Source organism: Colletotrichum navitas, assembly GCF_030913465.1.
Source record: "Colletotrichum navitas strain CBS 125086 chromosome Unknown LY79scaffold_85, whole genome shotgun sequence".
Taxonomy (NCBI): domain Eukaryota; kingdom Fungi; phylum Ascomycota; class Sordariomycetes; order Glomerellales; family Glomerellaceae; genus Colletotrichum; species Colletotrichum navitas.
In genome coordinates, this window is record NW_026850631.1 from 72,198 (window position 1) to 94,339 (window position 22,142).

The 22,142-nt window shown below is 53.8% G+C and overlaps 8 protein-coding genes across 8 annotated transcripts; 2 read left to right on the top strand and 6 right to left on the bottom strand.

The window, feature by feature from the left end:
* Nucleotides 1-213: 213 nt before the first annotated feature.
* LY79DRAFT_567687 (translation elongation factor EF-1 alpha) lies at nucleotides 214-2,432 on the bottom strand. The gene is made up of 6 exons (XM_060558913.1): nucleotides 2,226-2,432; nucleotides 2,038-2,156; nucleotides 1,895-1,970; nucleotides 1,715-1,837; nucleotides 542-1,614; nucleotides 214-482 (listed from the first exon to the last, which is right to left on the bottom strand). Exons 2-6 carry the CDS (start codon nucleotides 2,110-2,112, stop codon nucleotides 447-449), a joined length of 1,383 nt encoding a protein of 460 aa, XP_060409391.1. The 5' UTR covers nucleotides 2,113-2,156; nucleotides 2,226-2,432; the 3' UTR covers nucleotides 214-446.
* A 3,525-nt stretch (nucleotides 2,433-5,957) lies between these two features.
* LY79DRAFT_593700 (uncharacterized protein) lies at nucleotides 5,958-6,820 on the top strand (the record flags this gene model as incomplete). The annotated part of the gene is made up of 2 exons (XM_060561594.1): nucleotides 5,958-6,399; nucleotides 6,657-6,820. The coding sequence occupies 2 exons, from the start codon at nucleotides 5,958-5,960 to the stop codon at nucleotides 6,818-6,820; spliced, it is 606 nt and encodes a 201-aa protein (XP_060409392.1).
* A 785-nt stretch (nucleotides 6,821-7,605) lies between these two features.
* On the bottom strand, nucleotides 7,606-10,003 carry LY79DRAFT_525063 (type I phosphodiesterase/nucleotide pyrophosphatase; the record flags this gene model as incomplete). The annotated part of the gene is made up of 2 exons (XM_060555691.1): nucleotides 7,606-8,108; nucleotides 8,164-10,003. 2 exons carry the CDS (start codon nucleotides 10,001-10,003, stop codon nucleotides 7,606-7,608), a joined length of 2,343 nt encoding a protein of 780 aa, XP_060409393.1.
* A 3,215-nt stretch (nucleotides 10,004-13,218) lies between these two features.
* LY79DRAFT_397553 (uncharacterized protein) lies at nucleotides 13,219-15,935 on the top strand. Its single transcript, XM_060552990.1, has 5 exons — nucleotides 13,219-13,510; nucleotides 13,626-13,920; nucleotides 13,974-14,178; nucleotides 14,231-14,431; nucleotides 14,483-15,935. Exons 1-5 carry the CDS (start codon nucleotides 13,326-13,328, stop codon nucleotides 15,874-15,876), a joined length of 2,280 nt encoding a protein of 759 aa, XP_060409394.1. The 5' UTR covers nucleotides 13,219-13,325; the 3' UTR covers nucleotides 15,877-15,935.
* A 58-nt stretch (nucleotides 15,936-15,993) lies between these two features.
* Nucleotides 15,994-17,058, bottom strand: LY79DRAFT_525068 (uncharacterized protein; the record flags this gene model as incomplete). The annotated part of the gene is made up of 1 exon (XM_060555692.1): nucleotides 15,994-17,058. One exon carries the CDS (start codon nucleotides 17,056-17,058, stop codon nucleotides 15,994-15,996), a length of 1,065 nt encoding a protein of 354 aa, XP_060409395.1.
* Nucleotides 17,059-18,022: 964 nt separating this feature from the next.
* Nucleotides 18,023-18,454, bottom strand: LY79DRAFT_673370 (uncharacterized protein; the record flags this gene model as incomplete). Its single annotated transcript, XM_060564165.1, has 2 exons — nucleotides 18,023-18,113; nucleotides 18,216-18,454. 2 exons carry the CDS (start codon nucleotides 18,452-18,454, stop codon nucleotides 18,023-18,025), a joined length of 330 nt encoding a protein of 109 aa, XP_060409396.1.
* Nucleotides 18,455-19,592: 1,138 nt separating this feature from the next.
* On the bottom strand, nucleotides 19,593-20,969 carry LY79DRAFT_615939 (metalloprotease MEP1; the record flags this gene model as incomplete). Its single annotated transcript, XM_060561995.1, has 4 exons — nucleotides 19,593-19,926; nucleotides 19,982-20,014; nucleotides 20,101-20,607; nucleotides 20,679-20,969. The coding sequence occupies 4 exons, from the start codon at nucleotides 20,967-20,969 to the stop codon at nucleotides 19,834-19,836; spliced, it is 924 nt and encodes a 307-aa protein (XP_060409397.1). The 3' UTR covers nucleotides 19,593-19,833.
* Nucleotides 20,970-21,715: 746 nt separating this feature from the next.
* LY79DRAFT_593705 (uncharacterized protein) lies at nucleotides 21,716-22,087 on the bottom strand (the record flags this gene model as incomplete). The annotated part of the gene is made up of 2 exons (XM_060561595.1): nucleotides 21,716-21,765; nucleotides 21,829-22,087. The coding sequence occupies 2 exons, from the start codon at nucleotides 22,085-22,087 to the stop codon at nucleotides 21,716-21,718; spliced, it is 309 nt and encodes a 102-aa protein (XP_060409398.1).
* Between the last annotated feature and the right edge of the window lie 55 nt (nucleotides 22,088-22,142).

Sequence of the window (22,142 nt, forward strand, 5' to 3'; positions counted from 1 at the left end):
ACGTACTAATTGAGAACCCAGGTATCTGGGACTCGTCCACAACCCCGCCGCAGTTTTCACGCCGGGGAGCTCATACTGAATGCAACGACCGGCTAATTAGCTCCAAGGGTAAGGCCATTTGGAAATTAGACACGTACTTAATAGGCAACAGTTTAGAAAAAGGTCACAGCAGAATCACAAATATCACATCACAAAGCAGAAGGCACAATCATGTAACTTGGGAATCACTTCTAGGACTCTATTTTTGTGCTACTGAGCACGTATCATGAGAAGTTTTTTTGACGTAGAATCATCCGGTCCATCCTTCCTCTCGATATTCGTGCTACCCAGCCGTATTCATATGTCCTCATGCCACGCAAAGGGAATTCGTAAAGCCGTAGAAGTGAGTATCCATGGCGGCGAAGCCATGGGCGTACTCAGAACCCAACCCTGGTGAGTTAAGCCGCTTATTTCTTGGAAGCCTTGGCAGCAGACTTGGTGACCTATTGATGAACATGTTAGAAGATGGCTTCAGAGGTATGAGTGAGGAATGAAAACGTACCTTGCCACCGGTGGCAGCGGACTTGTCAACGGACTTGATGACACCGACAGCGACGGTCTGACGCATGTCACGGACGGCAAAACGTCCCAGAGGGGGGTAGTCGGTGAAAGCCTCAACGCACATGGGCTTGGAGGGAACCATCTTGACGATGGCGGCGTCACCAGACTTGATGAACTTGGGGTTGTTCTCAACGGACTTTCCGGTACGGCGGTCAATCTTCTCGAGGATCTCGGAGAACTTGCAGGCAATGTGGGCAGTGTGGCAGTCGAGGACGGGGGCGTAGCCAGCACCGACCTGACCGGGGTGGTTAAGGACGATAACCTGGGCGTTGAAGGAAGCAGCGCCGGCAGGGGGGTCGTTCTTGGAGTCACCGGCGACGTTGCCACGGCGAATGTCCTTGACGGAGACGTTCTTCACGTTGAAGCCAACGTTGTCACCGGGAAGACCCTCAGTGAGCTGCTCGTGGTGCATCTCGACGGACTTGACTTCAGTGGTGACGTTGGAGGGAGCGAAGGTAACGACCATACCGGGCTTGAGGACACCAGTCTCGATACGGCCGACGGGCACTGTGCCAATACCACCGATCTTGTAGACATCCTGGAGGGGAAGACGGAGGGGCTTGTCTGTCGGGCGCTTGGGCTGCTCGATGGAGTCGATGGCCTCAAGGAGGGTCTTGCCGGTGGTCTTGCCGGCCTTGGTCTCCTTCTCCCAACCCTTGTACCAAGGAGCGTTGGTGGTGGGGGCAAGCATGTTGTCGCCGTGGAAACCGGAGATGGGGACGAAGGCAACGGTCTTGGGGTTGTAGCCGACCTTCTTGATGAAGTTGGAGGTCTCCTTGATGATTTCCTCGTAACGGGCCTCGGACCACTTGGTGGTGTCCATCTTGTTGATGGCAACGATGAGCTGCTTGACACCAAGGGTGTAGGCGAGCAGAGCGTGCTCACGAGTCTGGCCATCCTTGGAGATACCAGCCTCGAACTCACCAGTGCCGGCAGCAATGATGAGAATGGCGCAGTCGGCCTGGGAAGTACCAGTGATCATGTTCTTGATGAAGTCACGGTGACCGGGAGCGTCTGTGATGGGTTAGCACATGATCATGGATGAGAGTCGACTCCTTGGGTGAAGGACAGGTGGCGATCTCGATGAGTGGGGAGGTGGATGAGATGAGCTTACCAATGACGGTGACATAGTACTTGGGAGTCTCGAACTTCCAGAGGGCAATGTCGATGGTGATACCACGCTCACGCTCGGCCTTGAGCTTGTCAAGAACCCACGCGTACTTGAAGGAACCCTTGCCTATAGGAATATGTCAGTCGATTGCCTCAATGTCAGGGGTGAGGTGGGGTTTCTAACCGAGCTCGGCAGCCTCCTTCTCGAACTTCTCGATGGTACGCTTGTCGATACCACCGCACTGGTAGATCAAGTGACCCTATTGCGAAAGACAGTCAGTCAAGGATGTCGATGATGACATTGTTTCATAGGGGGAAGTTGCTTACAGTGGTGGTCGACTTGCCGGAATCGACGTGGCCGATAACGACGACGTTGATGTGAGCCTTCTCTTCCTTACCCATTTTGGCGGTTCTGGATCGAGATGTGTGGTTTTGAGAGGTGAAAGCTGATGAGATTTGTTAGATACTGTGGTCTTGGCTGATAAGCCGATGAGGGAGAGATGGTTAGAACTCACTGCACAGATGATTCGCAGAAAGAATCGGTATGTAGCAGACAAAGATCGGAAGAGGAGAACGAGCAGAGGGATGGGTGATGGAGAGGGTTTTATTTGCGTGGGCTGGTGTGCGGAAGAGTGAGATGGTGGGATGGGTGGGTGGATGGAGGGGTCGAGGTAAGAAGAGGGGCTTGAAAAGTTTTTGGCAGGGGCTAGCGTGGGGCCGGCCGCTCTTTCCAGGTGAATGCCCTAGGTTTTGTGCGCCAGATTTTTATTATTATTGCCTTGGTTCTATCTGATTGGTTGACTCGTTAGCAAAATGGTGGTCTCACGAAGTATCTCGTGGGTTGCGTTCAGTCTCCGCTTGGGTGTGGCAACCACCATGCACCCGCCCTCCACAGACAGCCCCTCATTGCACCGAATTGCCCAGAAAGAGCGGTATGGCCTCCTCAGAGATGATGCCTTCGGAGACTCCTAGGCTTCTGTCTTTCCCTCTTCTACGCTCGGTTTTCTCACGCCGCCTCTCTCCGTTTTGAAATTTAACAGACCATGGCTGCCTAGGTACCACCAGCTACAAAAACAATGAGCATGCGGGCGTCATGTCTGATGTCCCAGACTGGTGTGGTGGCCTTTGGAGGGGCAGAAATGGAATGGAGGGGTAATACTCATCCGACGGCTTGTGTTCGCGGGGCAACACCGTGGCCTGCATGGTCGCAAACGGGCAGACATCCCGCCTCCGTGGCCTCACCTCAACTCACCCCTCCCCGCCAGAAAGAGAGCTCTGGGCCTTCTGCTGCAGATCCGTGATGTCAACCCTCGACTCGAGGAAATTGAACACCCTCATCACGATCAATTTTCCATGGACCCTAGCTAGCCGCCTTCTTCTGGGGGGAAGGAACGGCCGATGGGACCTCCTGCTTTGTTGGCCACCTCAGACGCGTCTCATCTCAATGCCGCCGCCCATTCTACCCTGCCTAGCTGTTTGGTCCCATCCCATAGCTTTGCAAAAAATCTTTTTTTCCCCCTTCTCTTCCTCCCTCCCCCCCTCAGAGGTACTTCGGGACTACTTGCCTGGCGATAAGGCTCCCACAGCTACTCTTTCTGCCCCTCCACCCCTCCTTTAGACGCATCCTTGTCAGTCACCAAGGTCGCCGCACAGCCCAACCTGGAACCCATTGCTCGCTGGTTTGAGCCCAACCCTCGTTCGGCATGAGTCACGTAGGAATCTGCTTCTTTCGCACGGCTGTATACAGCCTGAGGTATTGCATAGGGGTGTGATGTAGTAGTGTACGACGATGCCGTGGTTCAGCCCACAGTGGTCCAAGGTTCCCCCGTTGGGCCTATCCTTGTTTCTCTCCAAGTCTCTAGCATGTCCAGGTAGCCATCACCTAGTGGACGGGAAGCGCCTATCCGCTTGAGGAAGAAGAAAAGGAAAATATGAAGCCAGGCGCCTCTGACAGGTTTGGCTGGCGAAGAGTTGAAAAAAAAAAAAAAAAAAAGCCAATGCTCAGCAGAACCTGCACGCATTAATTCCGACAATTGTGGCTGGAGGGGAACCCAGGCAGTGCGGGGTTGTGCGTGTGTGAGAGAGAGAGAAGGAAAGAAAAATCTGATCTTGCAAAGACAAGGGTGGCAAACAGAGATCCATGGTGACGTGCAGTCTAAGCGCCTGCGCTGCCCAACAAGGGCAATTCTCTTCCTGGAGAGGTCGCATCGCGGCAACGTGCAGATTTGCCATGACATCGGGCGTCTCGAGAAAAAATAAGAAAATAAATCACATTTTTAATCCGAGCAACAGCGGTCCCGAAATGAGTTGATAGGACGAGGGGTCTTGCCTGTTTACATGCGCCGAGCTTATGGCGGCGCACAAAGGTAAAACGAGGGGTGCTTTGCCCCTCCAATCCAGAGGGATGAGATAAGGCTACGTGCGACAGTCTGAGACACGAACGACCCTCACGTGATATCACTCGGCCTTCTTGCTGCTGTCCTTCCAGCCATCCCGATCACATCTTCTTTTCCGTCTTGTTGTCTTTGTTCGACTGGACTCACCTGTAGTAACATGTATTTGTACGTGTAGTCTCCCAAAGGCCTGGCGATGACGTCGGATGGCTACGACATGCATCCACCCCACCAGCTTCAATCAGACAGAGACATTTCACGTGATCTGTATTTATTTTTACCTGCTCGAGGAGGATCAACCTCCCTGTTGGCGGGCCACCACCTCCGCCGCCAACCTTAAATCCGGTACGTACCGTTTCCCGTCCGGCGAACCAGCCGGCGGGCTACCACGAAATGTTCGCGAGCATCTTCTGCAATTCGACTGGAGCGCCACATGCCGCCCAGTGGCTCCTCTGTCAGGGTCTGCGTATAGTAGATTCATGACCGCAGATTGCGTGTACACGAGCCAATGCTAGCTATATTCTCTGGGAGTAGTGTCTTTCCACAATAAGACAACCACATCAAGTCGTTGCTTCCTAATACCAGGACGACTTCGAGAGGACTGTGCAAAGCCAACCGGCGACAACTCTTCTTCGAATGCAATCAATTGCTAGACCGGGATCCTGCCCCACCGTCCGTGCTTTTCTCTTGTATTGACAACCAGTCAGCATCTCGGAAGCCTCCCTACCTAGAGCGAATATTCAAGGCCGGACTTGGAAGAGGTGGAAGAACCAACGTCTCCTATGGGTCCACTTTCTGCAAGGAGGGTCTGCGGCCTGGGTAGCAGTCAATTGCTTCGGCTTGCGTAGTAGAGTTGCATTTCTTAGCGCGCTCAAGACCTGTCATGAGTTCAGCGTAGCTCAAACTGACCTTCGTTTAGTTAGACATGTCCTTGTGGACACAAATAAAGCAAACAATGGCGGATACATCGCTTCTCGGTGAAGTGATGGAACAGACTGGCTTAGGGGGTAAAGATGAACGAGAAGCAACATGACATGGAAACATATAATGTCCAAGTTTGACGGTGAATACATCCGGCAGGAAAAGAACAACCTCCTATCTCGTGGCATAGCCGATCGTGGAATGTCTTCTCTGTTGATAGTTCGCCTTCAGACTACTTCTTCGGTCTCAAATCGGGCTAATGAGATATGACCAGCAGAAGAAGCTCACATCTAGCAACGCCCGGGATTTCGAGTGAGGAAATAGGCGCCGGTGAGCCTAGCTGTGACCCGTTGACCTGCATCAGAGAATTACAGGGCTACTGGATACCATAGTGTTGTGACTAAAATAGCTGGCTGGAGTTTGGGTCGTCAATCTAGGGACCAGTAAGACAAAACTAACTCGGACCTTCTCTTATAAGGTCACCAATTGAGTGTTTTTTCTGTTCAAAAATATATGACCTTGTAAAGTGTGGCAATTGCGATGGCGGCTATTGTGGTGCCGTGAAGATATCCATGCTCAGTGCCTTCCCTGCGTTCCTCTGAAATAGACCAAAAGGCCGCTTCCAACTTGCTAGAGACTTATATATCACCCATTAATCTTTCCTGGTTCGTTTCTATAGCATGACCTGAGTTGTTTCCCGTATGGGCCAAGGAGCAGTTCTTGTCTCTTCGGCCGCAGAGGCGGGATGGGATGTCTTCCTCAACAAACACCCCGCCAGGACGATGGTATTCAATCGTTGCAACAAGAGCCTTTAATTTGACTTGCCATATCTGGCGTGTTAGAAACCCTCCTTTGGTAGAATTATATCACTAGCGGTTTTCCGTGTATCGATTTCAACAGACATCAACTCAGTCCCCACGACCCTCCATAACAATGGACTACTGGAACACGGCTGAAGCAGAAATAAAAGGGCCTTACGTATTCATACACTCGAGTGGCGTCGACTGCATGCTCCGGAAAGGCGCCCCGGTGTTGCTCCATCGAAGTCAAGCTCCTTTCCGGAAGCCCGGTGACGCCAGGGAATGGGTAACAATCACTCCCCTCACCATCCAGGAGTATTACGACGCAAGAGGCGAGCGGCATGAGCGGCGTGTCCCTATGTTCGAGGGCAGCCATCCCAGAATCGTAATTCCTGCGATCCACATTCGTATAAAGGTCCGCATCATCAGAGACTTCGTTCCCGGTGTCCCTGAGTACGATCGTATTACCGCTGTTGGAGCCGACACACCTCCCAGGACGAGCATCTTCCGAAAAGGGGATGTTGCCAAATGGGACGATTTCACAATGCGTCCACCAGTTGTTATCAGACTCCGCTGTGCAAGACAGACGCTCCAGGGATTTGAACCATGGGAGGGGGTCTTCCCTATTCATCATTCATTCGTCCAGTTTGGTATTCCGCCCGAACCTGAAGTAAGAACGAGCTCAAAATCATGAATGCTTTGCGTGCACGGGGTGGGTTTGGTTCCGGTAATGGCCCGCCCACTGAACGGAGGTATCAGTACCGTTATAGACCTGCATCTGAGTTAGACACGCTTTTAGCTCAAATAGACGTACAGACTTACCAAGAACCAGGTACCAAGCCGCCAACCGAACAACGCCCTCGAGCTGAGCAGGACATGGTCAACGAACACGGGCTCGTAAGCGACAATCCTACCCCGAACGCTCCCAAGGTCCTCTCCAATAGGAACGTCGCATCCAACAGAGATCTAGCGTTCGTCATGCGCTTCCATAAGTAATTGTTTCGCGAGCCAGAATTTTGTTCATTGCGGCGTTGATGTTGAGGGCTCCGTCTGGTTCGGTCATCGAATTAGCGGCTGACCGGGGTTCATAATCACCAGTCTCACAACTGACCGGCAGATCTCTCATTTCGGCATTGGCAAGTCGTGTAAACAGTCTCATTGATAGCTAAGCTAACAATTCGCACCAGGAAATACCGGGATGTCAGCCTTGAGCACAGCGACTTTGTGGTGCGCAAGAGGAAGCACCCGACAGCGAGATATTGCTATGGATAGTCGTAATTCAGCAAAAGCGTGAGGCGAGAATGAACCCATCTACTGATGCGTGGTTTCGGATAAGTGCTTCTCATAGTGTTTTAAGAAGTACCAGACCGTATGCGATTACATGATTTCTTGGCCCCTCTATTGCCTTCTGCGTTGCGCCGCCATTGACAATCATCAATCCTGTGCCCACACCGTCCGGCCACATTCTCAACAGAAACTAAGGCTGCTCTGCTCACAACATCGCCAGCATTTCCTTGAAGTTTGAGCCTACGGGAACAATCAACAGTCGAGTTTCATTCCGTCCATGCAAACAGGTCATAATCGACTGGACACCAAAGTTCACGGAGAAGGAAGGGCTGAACTTGTCGAGGACAAAAGTAAGGGAAAGAAATTGAATGATGGCGGTCCGCTTACATCGAGTACACAGATTACCGGGAGTATCAATGGGGACAAAGAAAAAACTTGCCGCCCAATCCTGAACGCCAAAAGTCATCAAAACGCCGATTCCCGAACCGGGCAAATCATTCCGACCCCTCCTCCGTCTCTCCTGATTCCTTGCCCCCCTTTGACCCGCTAAGCTTGTCCCAGACCTTGCCAAACTTGTCCGCGAGCCAGTCCCAGATCTCCTTCATGGCTTCTTTGCCCTTCTGGACGGCGTCCTCATCGGCGCCCTGGCTGTCTTCGCCCCCTTCGCTCTGGTTGCCGTCTGTCGCCACCGCCTCCGTCGACGAGGGCGAGGGAACAGGATCCACCTGGACAGGCTTCACCGGGGTTGCTGATTGAACTGCCGGTGACGTCATCGGAGCGGCGGCCTGAGAAGGGGTAGCCTGAGAAGGGGTAGCCTGAGAAGGGGAAGCCTGAGAAGTGGCAGTCGTGTACAGAGGAACCGGGTCCTCGGGCTCTGCCGGCGTGTCCTCGGGCTTGTGAGCGCCAATGGGTGAGAGGGGCAGACGCAGAGTTCCGTTATTTGGTTCGGGAATAAGTCCAACGGAGTCGCACAGGATGTTGTACACGTTGATATTTTCTGCTCGCGTTAGTCTGACCTCTCTGCGCAGAGAAGCAATGGGGACTCTACTCACGGAAGATATCAATTTGGCTATTCGGAGGATGCGGGAAAGCTGGACCGCGGGCGATAAAGATGGCTCGCATGAGGGGGTGCTCGTGATCATAACCGTGCAGGCCGCGGGGGCTGTAAACCGAACCGTCCTTCACCGCCTTCGCCACTTCTAGCTCGTCCTTGGTGACGATGGCCCATCCAGCCTTGGGGACGATCCACAGGGGCGCGATGCGCTTGTTGTTGGAGAAGTGGTAGCGCTCGGGCATGTTGACATCTCGGAGATAAACATCGAAGTTGGGGTTCGTTTTGGCCTTGTCGGCCAGACCGTCATAGAGCCCCTGAAGGTCGTCGGGGTTCTTCGGGCGAAGCCCGTAAAGAGGCCAGCCGTCCGTGTGCTCGATCTTGGAGGTGTCGACGAGGTCCTCGAGCTGCAACAGCCGCGTTGTGTCCGTAGTGGCCATGCCGTGGTCGGAAACGACGATGACGTTGACGATGCCGGTCAGGTTGCGCTGCTCGAGTCCGAAGAAGATCTTATCCATCATGGCGTCAGTGGCCTCGATGGTGACGCGGATCTCGGTGCTATTGGGCCCGTATTTGTGACCGTCGGCGTCGACGTTGGGCACGTATGAAGCAATGAGCTGGGGCCGCATGTCCTCGACTTTGGCAGTCTTATCCTCCATGCCGGGTTTGTCGAGGAACTCGAGAATCCTGCTGACCTTGTTGTCCAGCGCCTCCTTGCCGTTGAACCTGTCCAAGAAGGTCGGCTGGACGTCAAGGATGTGCGCCTCGCTGCCGGGCCACATGTGGACGGCGGATCGGATGCCCTGCCTCTCGGCTGTCACCCAGAAGGGTTCGCCCTTCCACCATTTGGGGTCGAGACTGCGCCCTGGGTCGGTGTAATAGAATTCGGCCTGCATGTCGGGGTCCCAGAAGGTGTTCCCCACGATTCCGTGACTCTCGGGATGTAGGCCCGTCGCCAGCGTGTAGTGGTTCGGGAACGTGACGGACGGGAAAGCCGGGAGCATGTACTTTGGCGACACGCCCTCCTTAACGAATGCATTCAGTCTCGGTGTGATGCCGCGCTGCAGGAAATCGGCGCGGAAGCCATCGAGGCTGATAATGATGGTTGTCGGCGCAAAGAGGGCCGTGCCATTGCTGACCAGCTCCACCTTGGGCGCCGACTTCCTCCCCAGAGACAACTTCCACGCCACCAAGACGAGTATCGCGAAGCCGACGGCAATCATGCTGTGTACAAACAGCCACCGGCGCCAAGAACGTCGCTTATCCGTCTCGGCGTCTGCCACCATTTTCAGTCGGTGCCGGTCGATCTCGTCGCTATCGTCTCGTTCGCTGCTGTCGCCGGTCGAGCTGCCATCCTTCATGCCCCCTTCTTCCATCTCGTACATCAACTCGCCATCCTCGCCGTGGATCGCCTTCTCCAGCAGACGCTCTTTCTTCTGTTTCCTCCTGGAGCGGCGCTGTTGGCGCTTGTCCTTCTCGTTGAAGAGGTCCTCGGACGAACCGTTGCTGGATCCGGGACGTTGGCCGTCGGCGCCGCGCCCGAACAGCTTCAGGGGGTTCGGCACGACCAGACCGGACCCTTGGCGCTGCAACTCCTGCCTCTTGCGCGTCTCCGCGACGAGCGTTTCGACCTCCTCCTCCTCCATGAACAACAGACTGTCAGCAGCGCGCAGCTCGCGGCTGTTGCGGGCGCGCAATTGCAGCTGGTCGTCATCGCTGTCGCTGTCCTGGTCGCTCCGGCTGTGCAAGGATGAGGCATCGTCATCGTAGGTGTCGGGGGCGAGGAGGCTTGTGTTGTCGCGGTCCGTTCGGGACCTCGTAATGAGGCGACGCATCGGCATGGTGGACGGATTGCCGTATGCAACTGAGAAGCGGTTTACTCAGGTCATGTATCGTGATGCGCGTGTAACGTACGTCTCTTTGACGAAGGTAACGACCGAATAGGAGTTTCTTTCCCTGAATTTACAGACTCCGGAGGCAACGCTGCAGTTGGACCCCCCTGTATGGATCCCCCTGATAGCACCTTACCAGGGGGCGGTAAGGTCACGTGGCGCCCCGCTTCGACTGAACCCCCCGTACTCGAGGTCCAGAACTTGGCCTGTCACTGGCCCGTCAATTGAAAGCGGAACCGAGCATGGAGTGGGTACGTTCTGCATGGCCCACTCGGCGCACAGGCTTAAATGAGCTCGACTCGGCTGGCTCCTCTTTGAGTACGGAGGAGCCTGTCAATAGTCCCTGCGGAGAATGCCAAGCCCACCCCATGTCAAGTGGCAAGGGTAATTGCAGGGATACCCACCAAAAGTAATTGCAGCCAGCATTTGCCAGCATTTCGCACCCCCAAGAGCACCCTCAAGAGCGCCAAAGTTAGCTAGATTTGAGGCTTTTGATGGCTTTTATTCACTATATTTGACCTCCGATTGGTATTTGCCAGCTTGCTGGCCCTCCTTATACTCGTTGCCGCTGTCAAGGGCAATGATTGCCTCAATATGGGCTGGGATCTGTTCTATCCAAGCCTGGATTTTATCCTGAGGTAGTGCTTGCTAGCACTCTTCCTATGCCTTTACAGCAGTAGCCTGGTTAGCTGGTGCGCCCTTCTTTGTTGTGAATTGCTTTATCTACGGCCAGCAGGGTTCAATTAGGTTAAGGTCAGGGCTATTACTACACTAGAGCATCTTCTGAATATTATAGGCAGCGTACGTGTAGTAGATATAGTAATAATCATAGGAAGGTGCTTTATCCTCTTAAATAATAGTGCTAGGCAGGCAGTTGTTAGTGATAAATAGGAAGAGCTTAGGTAAAAGAATCTCCTTTTAGTAACAGTACTAGTTGATTCCTCCTCTGCCCTTATAGACCAACTTGCTAGTATAGGCGTTCTAGCAAAAAGTCGGTTTATGGCCAAGGATCCTTTGGAGCTGTAGCCAGGCCATCCTATTCTCCAGTTCCCATTTAAGGCGCTTCACTGGCTCTAACTCCTTATTCAACTCCTCAACCTTAGCGGCTACTTCTTGTTGTATTGCAGCTGACTCAGGTGACTAACAGTGGTAAGGGCCTTTCTTGTTATACATAAAGCAACCCTAGAACATAAACTTAGTATACCCTTTCTATTAAGCACAAATACACAACTTTATATAGGCCTTATAGACCTATTGCTATAGACAGTAGCTGCTACAACAATAAGATAAAATAACTAATGTTTTATTAGACTACACAACCTTCTTCTAATCTTTAAGAGTCTAGTAGTAATAAGCTAGGCACTAAGAAAGCCTATCTTGTTTCATCTGTTAAGACAGACCAGGTTTCCTTGTTAGCTTAGTCTTTCTAAATCCACATTGCCAAAGGATTTAGTAGACTATTAAGGCTAATATATCTATATTAAGCTCCCTTTAAAGCTTGCCAGCGATGTTAGTATACGTCTTTTCTCTACTGTATTAATTACAGTAAACCTTTTATAAGACAAGCTCTTTAATTAATTATGTTACCTTCTTTAGCTAGCTAGTTTAGGGGGCATCATTATAGTGCTCAGGTAGTAAAGAGAAGGTAGGAGTAGTTGGGTCAAAGCTATGCTTTTTTGCTTGTGCAAGAATATCTTTAACTATACGTCAGGAAATCCCTAGGGCTTTTGCTACCTTGTCAGCTGATTTACCCCTAATACGGCTTTAAAGGGCAAGAATAATTGCCTATATAACAGGGTCAACGTGCGCTATAACGGTAATAGTTGCAAGGTGAAAAAAGTGGTGTTGTTGTTGTTGTTGTTGTTGTTGTTGTTACAATAATTACTCTTGCTAGGGCCCTGGTTAAGAAAAAGAAAGGGGATTAATCTAGTTGCTCTAATTGGCTGGATTATAGTTAAAGTGGGTCTAGATTCATGGGGTGGGCTTGGCATTCTCCGCAGGGACTATTGACAGGCTCCTCCGTACTGAAGTAATTAATACATGACAACTTGTTGCGACAACTCTACATAATACGATCTTCTTGAGACGTATCACCCATTATTCGGGTAACCCCATAACCAACTGTCGAGTAGGTAGACTGCGATCTCCATTTCCCCGGGAAACCTCGTCTGCGTTGTTGTGTATATGTGTCGCTAGCGAAGCAAGCGGCCTATCTACACTACCTATCTACCAGATCCAACGCTGTTGGGCCTGGTTGGCACTGACACCCATGATCGATCAATACATACAATTGCGACTGCGCTCTACGCCGCCGGTTACGGCCTTTCGGACAAATTCATCATCGCAGTCTGCAGTACTATCTAGACAGGTTTGCGTGGTTTGTGTCCAGGGGGTAAGACGCTAGTGTTGACAGCCTAGTACGCGCATCAATAGATGACCTGCCCTCTCCAATGATGTTGAAGCAGTGTGGCATGACAGCTGAACCAGACCCCTGCTCTACACGGACGGACGGCACCCTTGCATGCCGTGGATGATAGTGGCGTCCTGCATCGCATTCCTCAGAGCGATGTCTTTAAGGAGCATAATGGAAGCACTAACGGTATTACGAAGAGCGCCCCTCCACGGGTGAGGTGATGAGGTGAGGATCTCTGGGAAGAGAGCCCCAGGAACATGGTCGATAGCTGAATGACGCCCGCTCTCAAGACGATTTGAAACGCGCCGCTTTCTCGATTGAGGTTTCCCATGTGGCCATCGACGTCCAGGCCGCCCAAAGACTGGAATAGGGTACCTATCGTCCGGCGACAAGGGTTAGCGCCAGCTGAGAAGATGCTTTTTTCCTTTTCGTGCCACAAGCCCACAACGCGATAGCATCCGCGGGGGTGCTACTTCTGCTGATTGGCAGCCGTGGGCGAAGAAGCAATATTCTTTACGCCCACCCTGTTCTATTCGTTCTGCACGCCCTGTCCTGTGATCCCGTGGGACCTAGACATGGTGCGGCTGGGTTGGTCGCGTCAGGGTCTCTGGGGTGTTTGCTGCCAGGCGGCAGCCATTTCTTGAGGCGTCCTCTTCCGTGTCTCGAGTCCGAGGCTCCCGCCGCAGCTATTGAGCCGTCAAAGGAGTTTTCCAAAATGCCTCTGAGTAGATAAGCCAGCAGGGTTTGTTGTGTTCGACATTACTTGGTGATTTACGGAATCTTCATGCTTCGAACGCAATACTGTAGCCACTCCAAGGTCTATTCTGATGCCAATCCACGCCGGCATGCCTTGGCGCCATGAACGGAATCCACTCCTCGAAAAGCAACATCGTGCTTCGGACGCCTTCTTGGAGTCACGGCGATGGGAGCCCGACGAGTTCTTCTATCCCCATCATTCGCTGGAACACCAATAACGAGGCCTTCCGACGTTTCTCCGAAGACGCGACGGAGGACGACATCCAAGTGACCGAGTCGACATTCAAGTAGGTCAAACACCAAGCCGGCAGCCGTCATCGCTCCGGCGATCTTGGCCCTTCCGCCGGGATCCGCTGGTGGCTTGGCGGTCTCAAGGGAAGCGCGTGCTAAAAAAGTGCCCAGAAAGGCCGAGACAGCTTACAAGAAGGCCGTGAGGTCCCTCGAGTTATATCTCAACAAGGAAGATGCAGCCGTCGTCATAGCCAAGGGCAGGGATGGCAAAGAGGTTGATGCCAAGGGGGAACTGCACCAGGTCATTCGGGCCATCCAAAGGACTAAAGAGTCGGAGCTAGACGAGGCGAAGACGAAGAAGTTCATCAAGTGTCTAGACCATTACCAAGGCGTTTTCGATATTCTGTCGCAAGCTGAATTCTCGGGCCTGCCGCTGATCTGGGGTGGTCTGAAGTTCATCCTCCTGGTAAGGCTCCTCGGACCTCGGTGGGAGGGCGACACGCTGACGACCATTTGCAGGTGACGAAAAACAACAGCGATGTTCTACCCAAGGTGATTGATGTGATGATCGACATTGGCCGGAATCTCGAGAGGATACGGGGATACGCGGCCTTATATCCAACCCCGCGGATGTTAGAATTCACGGCCGAACTCTACGCTGCGATTGTGGAGTTTTTGGAAAAGGTCATCAAAGATGCGAAGAATGCAGAAAAGAACATCCTCAGTAAGGGGCACGGCGCTCGCACCCTGGCGGGCTTGCGCTAACCAAAGATTAGAGCGGGCGATGTCGACTTTTCTCCAACCCTTTGAGGTCCGATACGGCGACCTACTGTCCAAGATGAGGAACACCCTCATGCACATCCGCGAAGACGCGGAGCTGTGTCTCCATGTACGCCAGGCTATGGCAAGCCACGCGATAGACAGATACCGGACGGTGCTGCCTCTGCAAAGACATCAGATGCATCAAGCCTTCAAGTGTATGTGAACAGACTCGAGACGGCCGAAAGACTGCTAACGTTTTACTGCAGCCGTTGCCGACAACCCGACCGCGGACGTGTTCCAAGCAATACGGAAGAACCTCTTCAGAAAGTTCGAGGTTCAAGCGGGGTTCCACCAAGAGCTGCAAGCCACGTACGAAGTCACGACATCCAAAGAGTGGTTCGAGTGGTTCAAGATGGAGCAGAGATACGTGCCGTCAGGGTATTCCCACAAGACGAGGGTCGTGCAGGCGTTGTGCGACGCCCCGGACCCCCAGCACGCGCTGGTGTGGAAGAAGCAACAGCGCAAGTTCGCCTCCCACGTCCCGTCGGCCTACCTGATCTGGACTCGCGGCATGACGGCACAGTCCGCTATCGCCTCCCTCGTGGACCAGATCCTGGTCCAGAAGACGGAAGTCATGGCCGACGCGGGCATCGAGATGGACCAGTTCAGGGAGGCCAACAACAGTGTCAAGTCGCTGTGGAACTTCTTCCTCTACCTGACGACGGTCCTGGGCGGGTGCATGGTGTACATCACCATCGGATCCGTGGGCGACCACGAGTCCGGAATCGTGCGCAAGTTTATCAGCATGGCCGAGACGTGGAAGGGCCCGCCCATCAACGTGACGATGATCCACCCGTTCCACGAGAGCTTCGCGCGGACGGACGACGTCGTCAACCTCGACGACAAGTACGACGTCCACCCGTCGCTCACGACGACTGACGCCATGCACCACGTGCTCCTGCTGGAGGTCAACACGGCCAGGAGGGTCTCGGACACGATCCAGAACCTCTTGTGGGAGACGGCGTGGCGCGAGGTGCGGTACGCCGTGATCGGCATCGCGCTCACGCAGGTGTTTGAGCACATAGACGTCGCGGCCAAAAAGGCCGCCCGGGAGGCGTCCGCGGCCGGCGCGTCCCTGACTGAGGCGGCCTACTGCGAGCACTGGGAAGCTGCCGTGGCTAAGTGGACCTCAAACGAGTCGTGGATCAACATCCTGCGGGAGCAGATCCAGCGGCACATTGACATTGTCGACATCCACCTGCCCCCGGACAGGAAGAAGTACCTAGAGGGCAAGTTGGAACTTCTGGTGTTCGAAGAGGAAGGAGAGCTCGGCTCGAAGCTGTCCACGTCGCAGAGGGCGCGCATCTGGGAGAACCTGCAAGAAGCCATCCGGCCTGGCACGGGCAAGATGTTTTGCAACAAGATAGAAGAGCTGCTGCGGGCCTTGCTGGAAGACTACCGCAACGCGAGCTCGGGGACGGAGGGGGGCCCCGAGGGCATGCCGTACCCCATCGTCAATGCGTATTTCGGGCAAAACGGGCGGTGGAAGGACTCGTTCTCCGAGGACCAGGACCTGGTGGCGGACGGGATCATGAACGCGATTGAGATTGGGTTCAAGGATTTGATTCAGGCGCTGGCGCCCCGGGACGATTCGGCGTGAACGTCTTGGGTTTCTTTGCGCACTAGTCGACGGTGTAATGAGGATGTAGGGAAGCGTAAGATATTTATGAGATTATCATTGTTATTATCATCATCGTCATCATCATCATCGTTCACCCTAGCACCATGCGTAGTACTCGTTGTCCTCCCACACGAGCTCGCCCTCGCCCTTCCACCGCAGACTCGGGATGCTCCCGTCGGATCTCTCGTCAAAGACGACCCTGACGGCGCCCTCGGTCCGATCGCTGACCCTCTTGGCCGAAGCCGAGACGCCGTCATCCGGGTTCCACACCAGGACCTTGGCGAGCCCCCAGTCGGCGGCCTCCAGCACCGCGGCGTGGAGCAGCGCGGTGACGTCGGCGTCGGCGTCGCCGCCGATCCGGAGGACCTTGAGCTTGTTCTCGCGGAAGTCGTGGTCCCAGTACACCCACGCCTTGCCGTCGGCGGTGGCGGCCCCGCGGCGCACGACGTCGCGGCCGACGAGCTCCTTGGCCATGAAGGCGTCGCGCGTGAAGTGCCACATCATCTGGTCGCCCGACGGCGCGAAGGCGACGTGCGTCTTGCCGTCGTCGGGCAGGCCGGCGAGCTTCTTCCGCAGGAGCTCGACGTCCCTGTCGCAGAAGGCGGGGACGTCGTCGGCCGTGAGGTACCTCAGGTCCTGAGGCGGGCGCAGCACGGAGGCGTCGTCCGGGATGAGCGAGACTTGAAGGGACGGGTAGACGGCCCAGCCCATGCGGGAGTAGTAGATGGTGCCGATGTCGCTGTAGAGGGCGCTCGCCTTGGAGTCGGCGTCCATGGCGTCCTTGACGCCGCTAAGGAGGCGCGTGGCCATGCCGTGGTTGCGGTGGGTGGGGTTCGTGTAGACGGAGGCGATGCCGTACGTCTTCTCCTCGCGGACGGCCGGCGAGGAGGCGTCGCGGACGAGGAGGGTCTTGGCGAACGCTTCGCAGGAGGAGATGATGTGTTCCGGCTCCGCGGGGTCAACAAGGACCCAATAGGTACACCTCGACCCGAGTGCCGTCTTGGAGAGGGCGAGTTCACGGGAGAGGTAGGCCTCGATGGACATTGGAGGGGCCCATGAGGCGCCGTTGAGAAGCCATGAGGCCTCGCGCTGGCCGGGGTTCGCCGGGAAGAGCTTGACGTTCTCTTCCGATGCGTGCTGCGTCGTGATGAGATCGGACATGTTGAGGGAGCGAGGCTCGGCAGCGATGGACGGTTAAGTGAGCCGGAGTGATAAGAAGAGAGTGAGGAACAATTGGAGATCCGGAGTCGGTTCTAGGTTGGCGATGTAAGTTTGCAGAAGCGGCTCGGTATATCTGCGTTTCAGCTAGGACGGACGCTCAACACTCAGACTGCAAGATGTCGTCCGGGAGCTTGGCTTTTGAAGATTTTTTGTTTCCTTTTTTTCTTTTTCGCAGTATGAGGCAATTGCTACCAAACTAGGCAAGTGGGTGCAGGCCAAGCCGAGCTGAAGTCGATAGGCATCTCATGTGGCAGATTCGCGGGCTGTTTCGGTAGCTTAGAGCTGAGAGGGAGGCCGGGGGGCACCTCTCGTAGCGGGGATGCTGACCCCTCCCCCCCCCCCCCAAAAAAAAAACCCCCCACTTTGATAGCGCTCCTAGAGGGGAGCCAACCCCAGCCAGGCCCGTTTAGGGACACGCCCTGGCTCTCAGATGGGGGGTCCCACCACCTCAGCAACTGCGCAGAATCCGCCCCTGTCACAACGGTCCCGCGCGACGGGCGAAGCCATACTAGTGTACGGAGTACTTAGGTAGGATAAGCGGAAGAAAAAAAAAAAAAAAAACCTCCTCACTCCTCACCCACTCGCTGCATTCGTGCGCTTGTCTGGTCTTCACAGAAGCCTTGCTTTATGGACATGTTGAACTGTGGATAAGGCACGGAACTCAATCGTCTAGCATCGTCACCCCCCCTTTCAATACATCATGTTAGGTATACGCCGCTTCTATTGCTTTGCTCGTTGTTAAAGGATTCCATGATCCTGTATCAAGTATGTTTTGGGAGGATCCCAGTACTTATGTCGTCTGACGATGCGTCGTTGTTGGCATATATATGATTTCAACGTTGCCTGTGTGGATATCAGGCTCTGCGAGACCGTCCACCAGCTCTTGCAGATATGAAAAACCCGTTTAGAAATGACCTGTTGCTACACCCTTCTTTCTCGAGCACGCCACCTGAGCTGATTCCCATTGCCAGTGTGGTTTGCTTCGACACAGTTTTCTGCGATATCTGTATGAGCGGCTGTCTTCCACGCGCCAGCCAAGATGGGATTTATCCTTGGAAAACTTACCGAGAGTCAAGTACATTCAGGGCAGAACCGACGTCCCCTCTGATTGCTTGTCTGACTTCTTGGCGGCCGCGATCTCTGGTTTCTTGATGCTGGCGGCTTTGACGGTGTGGGCTCTCGCGATGTGAGGCCCAGTGCCGCTGCGTCTGGACACCATCCTCTTCTTCTTGGGCGTGCTCGGAGCGCCGTAGTATGCTGGCGGTTTGAGCGGGACTTGTGCGGCCGTGATGCCGAGAACGAAGAGCAAAGCGAGAACGAGCACAGAGTGCTTCATGGTGTACGATTTTTTGGACGGTGGCGCAATGGTAGCAGAGAGGATGGGAAAACGTCATGGCCCGTCCGTCAATTCAAGTTCTTATATAGACACCTCCACTGTTCATCAGGGTAGAGACGCTAAAGGCGTGACAAGCCACAAGCAGATAATTATTTGAACTTTACCACCGCAACTTTAAATGGACCCTGTACGTGACTCACAAGAAGTGAAGCTTGTTCCATTATTATCAAACATTCTGCATCGTCTATTTAACCTCGCGCTGAAGCTGGCTACCGGAAAGCTACGTGGCCGGACCTCTTATCCCAGAGAGTCATGGAAAAGGAGGAAAAACGAGAATTCCATCGTGTAAGAAACCAAAACCTCGCTTTCAATGGCCCCTTTGCAGTAATGGCCGCAGGACAGGTCTTCCCCAGGCACCTGGTTGAGGGTGCTAGGGTGCTGTCTTGCAGTGGGGCCGTCGAGCCGGACCGCGCCGACAGTCCGCGTCGGAGTCTGAGTGGGTCCTTGTGAGGAACCGTGCACGGAACCGACCGACGCTACCCGGCCGCCACCCGGAGGAGTCGAAAGGGTATTTGATGCCCGGCGGACAGTGCCAGTGTTCATCATGCGGCATAAACACATCTTCGGTAGCACTGGATATGGCGATGCGTGTCGTAGATGTTGGAGTGCGACAGGTTGCCGTTGACTCGTGGCGCTCTATACAACTATCAGAACCCTGCAAAGACGCAGAGCAGGGTCGGGAATGACTTTAAATGACCACCATTACCATTTCAAAGGCTACCACTAATGGAGGTATTTAGTGGGGACGTCGGTCTTGGGTCCAGGATGATACCTGAAAGGAACGAGTACCCAGTCCTCAGCGATATCCCCCAGCGCTTCTTCATGTCAGTCGAACGGCTTATGCAAGGTGGCAACAGCTTAGTAGGGGAGGCCTCTATAGACACTTTCATCCGATATCAAATAAGGTTATGCTAGAAAAGGGCAATGCTGCACGTTGTATCGCAGGTCAACCAAAGTGGCAAGTGGTAACGAGTACTATAGCGGACGGCATGGTTGGTAACCATTTTGGCCTGATGCTGAGAGGACGCCTTAAGGCAGCGTGGTGGCCTGCATTTCCCAGGCTTAAAAGCCTTCCATGGTACTATCGTGTGCGTTTTTCTCCCAAATCAGCATGAGCATGGTTCTTCAGTTTGCATCAATCTTCTATTCATCCTTTTAGAGGTCAAGTATTAATCACAAGATGCCTTCCAACTTGGTGGGTCTTGTCAGAGACGTAGCTGTTGCTCTAAAACCAGCTTATCGCTCATCTCAATACTCGAAATTGTCTCTCGCCTTAGCCTGAGGGAGAAAACGGGTCAGTGGTGGCATTGCCCAGCAAGTCAGGGACCGTTCGGAGAGGCTGGTTCGTAGAGGGAGGAAGCTGCCGGGTGCTGGGGTTTCGATATTGGTGCCAAGACCGGCGCATCTTCGAGCTGAGAAGGAATGTTAGCAAATATTCTATCACGAGAGTGTTGAAGCATAGATTACATTTGGCCTGGAGTAAAAGTCAAGTTCTGAGTACTGTGGTCTTGTTAGCGTCATTTCTGCCCCCCCATCCTGCTTCTGGAAGTCAAATACCAAGCGGAGTACATCATGTAGTTACGGACTAGATCGACCCCGGGAAGGCCGGGGCATGTGTCTTTTCCCGCCACGCACTGTTGGTCACCTTTGAAGTCCGCCTGCGGTGTATCCGGGACCCCGTCTCCGTCCGGGTCGAGACAACCACCCTGGAATGGGTGCGTTAGCCCGAGCCAGTGGCCCACCTCGTGGATCGTCGTCTTCTCCGACAAGTAGTGCGTCATTGTGTGGTGGCTGAAAAGGACGCCGTCCAGGGCCAAGGAATTGCGGGTGTCCTTGGTCAGGATGTCGGGGAAGAGTGCGAATGCCAGGAGGCCGGGAGCCATCTTGGGCACGAGGTAGATGTTCAGCGTCTCGGCCCCGCCGGTGCGAAGGCGCCATGCCATCTTGAGCAACTTGTTCGAGACACGCGCACTGAATTCGAACTCCGCGAACTCAAGGTCGTAGATGCGGTAGGTATTGAAGGGCCCGAAGGAATATCCTAGGCTCGAGTATCCAAAGGCAAGATTCTCTTGAAGTCTGACAACAGGAGAAGTCTGGACGATTTTCTCGAGTCAGTTAAAGCCTATATAGACGTTCGGGTAGGTTGTGGATTTGATGTTAATACCATATTCAGTTTTGATTGGGTCTCTGGGTTCCCAAGGATGAAGACATTGACGGGGATGTTGATCGTGGCTTCTTGGTCGACCGAAGATTCGGAAGTCGCTCTCTCGAGTGCCTCAAGGTCGTCTGAGACGTTCAAATGAGCAGCGTACTCGCCGAAGGCGCACCAGCTCTGGCTCTGTTGGGGTTGCCTGTGAGGCGTCTCGTCGAGGATGTGGCCTCTGGAAGGGAGGGCCAGGGCAACGCTCGCCATCAACACCCCGCCCAGAAGACGTGCCCAAGTCCGATGACACATTTCGGACGACTTGGAGTTTCTGACTACAGTTGACGGAATAGCGGTCTGAAATTGACCTATTCAGAAGGAATAAAGACGTGGGTCTGTTCAAATGCAGGTTGGGCGATTCCAATATATTATATAGAATATTCACGTGGGTAAAGGTTAGGCAAAAAGTCTTGGGAGCGAAAGAGTTCTCGTTGAAATACTTGGTTAAGAAATAGTTTAAACTGTGGGAAACAACATAGAGGTCCTTGAGGCTCTTTGCCAATCCCTTCAAACCATGACTCCAAAAATACACAAGAAAATTTCCGGGCCCAACCCTTGCGGACAGTTTGGCGCACACCGCAGCCGTCGCGACTGAGGTATACGCATCATCAAGGGGGGAGCTGCGTTTGCTTCAAATCCATGGGTACTCAACAAGTCCTCCAGAATGTCGTTATTTGGTATATAAGATGACAAGTGGCGTGAGCGATGAGATGCTCACGAACGCTTTGGCCGATGAAGGAAACAGAACAATAGCCCGGCAGGCTGAAGTATTCAACTACCGATGTCGGCCGTGCTGAACGCGAACTCAGGTTCGCAAACTAACAAGCTAATGTGGAAGCGCCAGAAAAGAATTGCATTCGCGTGTGTGGGTATAAGAGCTAAAGACGTGTCGCAATAGGAGTCGTAACGTGGTCGCGGAGAATCAACAGAATGCCAATTCGTTGGTAATCAGGTACCGAGTAGAGCGTTGTAAGTTTATGCTCGTCGGCGAACCTGATCTAGGCCTTCTTCAAGAGGCGCCTGAGAAGACTCTTTTTGGGTGACGTGCCTGAAGCGGAGTATGTCAGCAAGCTTGGTCATCCATAGACAGGATCGGCAATGGACTGCTTACCATTAAGAGAACCCGAGGCATCGTTCTTCTCATTGGACATGACGGGGATGCCGTCCTTGTCAACGAGGGTTGCTTCCGAGGCCATCGCACCAACAGTCGGACGCGATGTCGGAGCAGGCTGGCGGGGCCGGCGAGGCATAACTGAAGTCTGCAAGTGGGGAACGATGAAAGCTGTCTCGTAGTATGCGCCGGACATCTTGTTGTCTATCTGGTCCCGGAGGATGGCCTTGAGGTGTTGCGTGGATTCGATGGAGCTCATGAGGAGACGTGAAGGAAGAGAGCTTGGAAACTTTGTGGGGAAGGTCAAATAAGCT